At 37.2% G+C, this 1968-nt stretch overlaps 1 protein-coding gene across 1 annotated transcript; it reads left to right on the top strand.

Moving 5' to 3' along the window:
- Positions 1-287: 287 nt before the first annotated feature.
- On the top strand, positions 288-1396 carry LOC147563734 (major latex protein 146-like). Its single transcript, XM_086640175.1, has 2 exons — positions 288-739; positions 893-1396. The coding sequence occupies exons 1-2, from the start codon at positions 553-555 to the stop codon at positions 1180-1182; spliced, it is 477 nt and encodes a 158-aa protein (XP_086496301.1). The 5' UTR covers positions 288-552; the 3' UTR covers positions 1183-1396.
- The last annotated feature ends 572 nt before the right edge of the window (positions 1397-1968 follow it).

Below are 1968 nucleotides of genomic sequence, written 5' to 3'. Positions count from 1 at the left end.
TTAGGTTTGTAGGGAGTTAGAGAAAATTGGGAAAGAGGGCAGTAACCTCTCACGGGATTAATGTTCCTCATGTTGGGTTTGCTAAAGGCAACTCAATAATATCTCATGGGTGCTACACGTGGAGTACGTGTGGCTTTTAAGCCTATCACGTGTAGTTCTAGCTCTGATACCATATTAAGTCATCAAACTCAAAACCAATCGGCAGTGAGTGGAGAAGATCTAGACATTATATTTTTGGTTGCTGGATAACTTTCTTCCATGTGAGACTATTCTCACCCATATCACTGGTAATGACCACTTTACGATCCCACCACGATCAATCAATTAATGGAGGTCTTCTTAAATATCCCATTTAATGAATGGACCAACCTGTCTGTCTGTTCACTCATATAGAAACTATAATCATATTATATAAACACCACGATCAACATATTCTCATTATTTTTTCCTATATAAACACGTCCCTTGTTCCTCTCCATTCTCATCATACAAACAACGACACTATCAGGAGTTTTTGTTATAGAGAAGGAGAAGAAACAAGTAAAAATCAAAATGGTTATTGAGAAACTTGAGGTAGTAAACGAGGTCGAGTGTTCCGCTTATAAGCTCTACAATTTGTGGAAAGACGATGTTCATGAAATACCACTTCATATTCCCCATATTTATAAGAGCGTTGAAATCCTTGAAGGTGAACATGGATCTGATGTTGCTCCTATCAAGTTCTGGCATTATGAAATCGGTAAGACTATGAAACTTTATTAAAATTGTGTTTTTTGTGAAGTTCATTTTGATTGAGTGATCACGTATAATAAGTATCTGGCCCGGGCTGTGACCTGCTTTTAAATTTATTGGTCAAAAGACTTTGCTGATTGTTCATCATGAAATCTTGCAGAGGGTAAACTTGTAAATGTTAAGGAGCAGTCGTTTGTTGATGATGAGAAAATGACTATAACTCACGTAGGCTTGGATGGTGATATCCTAAACCATTACAAGAGCTTCTCTGCTATATTCAGTGTGACTCCAAGAATTGTTGATGGTCAAGAAAATGGGAGTTTGGCTAAATGGTGCGTGGAGTACGAGAGAAAAGATGAGAATGACCCTCACCCGAATGATTATTTAGCCCTGTTCGAACAAATAACGATAGATCTGAGCACCGAAGTACATGCAAAGACCACCAATTAAAATTCTTATTTGTCAAGGTTTGGTTCAGTATTATTAAGTGAAACCACTAGCTATGCGAGTTTGCTTTGACATGGTTTTGTTGTGTGTCATACTAAATATCTCCAATAGTATTGTGACATCATGTGGAGTTTATTTTGTTCGTGTTGTGTTATGATCTGTGTGGTTTTTATGGTTTTACTTCTTATGTTTTATAATAAATGTATGTGAACTCGTATTTTTGTTCGTGAAAGATGAAAAAGATGGAGCAAATTGGAAAGAAAGAATAGCAAGAAATTGACAGCTTATCTTTCATGGGGATCATTTCATAATAAATTTACAGTTAATTCCTATATGGCCCCCTACTTTGTGACCAACTTCCTTTATGGCCCCCAAATTTCTCTAAATTCAAATATGACCCCCTATTTTCATGGAAATGTCATAACTACCCTTCCCATTAATATATTTTCAAAATAAAATAAAAAACAAAAACCTAAATTCCACCTCACTTCCCTCTCCACCACTCATCTCTCTCCACGTCACCTCTCTCTCCAACTCACCTCTCTCTCTCTCTCTCTCTCTCCAAGTCAGCACTCTCATGAAGGTCGCCGGCCGGCAACCTTCAAACTTAAAAAAAAAAAAAAAAAAAAAAAAAAAAAATTTCACTCACCTCTCTCTCTCTCTCTAAGTCAGCACTATCATGAAGGTCGCCGGCCGGAAAATTTTCCGGCCGGCGACCTTCAAACTTAAAATTTTTTTTTTTTTTTTCACTCATCTCTCTCTCTCTCTAAAAATTCCGGCGAAGGGGGT

This window comes from Eschscholzia californica, unplaced genomic scaffold, assembly GCF_041429995.1.
Source record: "Eschscholzia californica isolate CP2 unplaced genomic scaffold, dmEscCali1.0.p SCAF_1, whole genome shotgun sequence".
Taxonomy (NCBI): domain Eukaryota; kingdom Viridiplantae; phylum Streptophyta; class Magnoliopsida; order Ranunculales; family Papaveraceae; genus Eschscholzia; species Eschscholzia californica.
The sequence above is the reverse complement of the archived record's forward strand: the minus strand, read 5'-3'. Positions and strand labels throughout refer to the sequence as shown.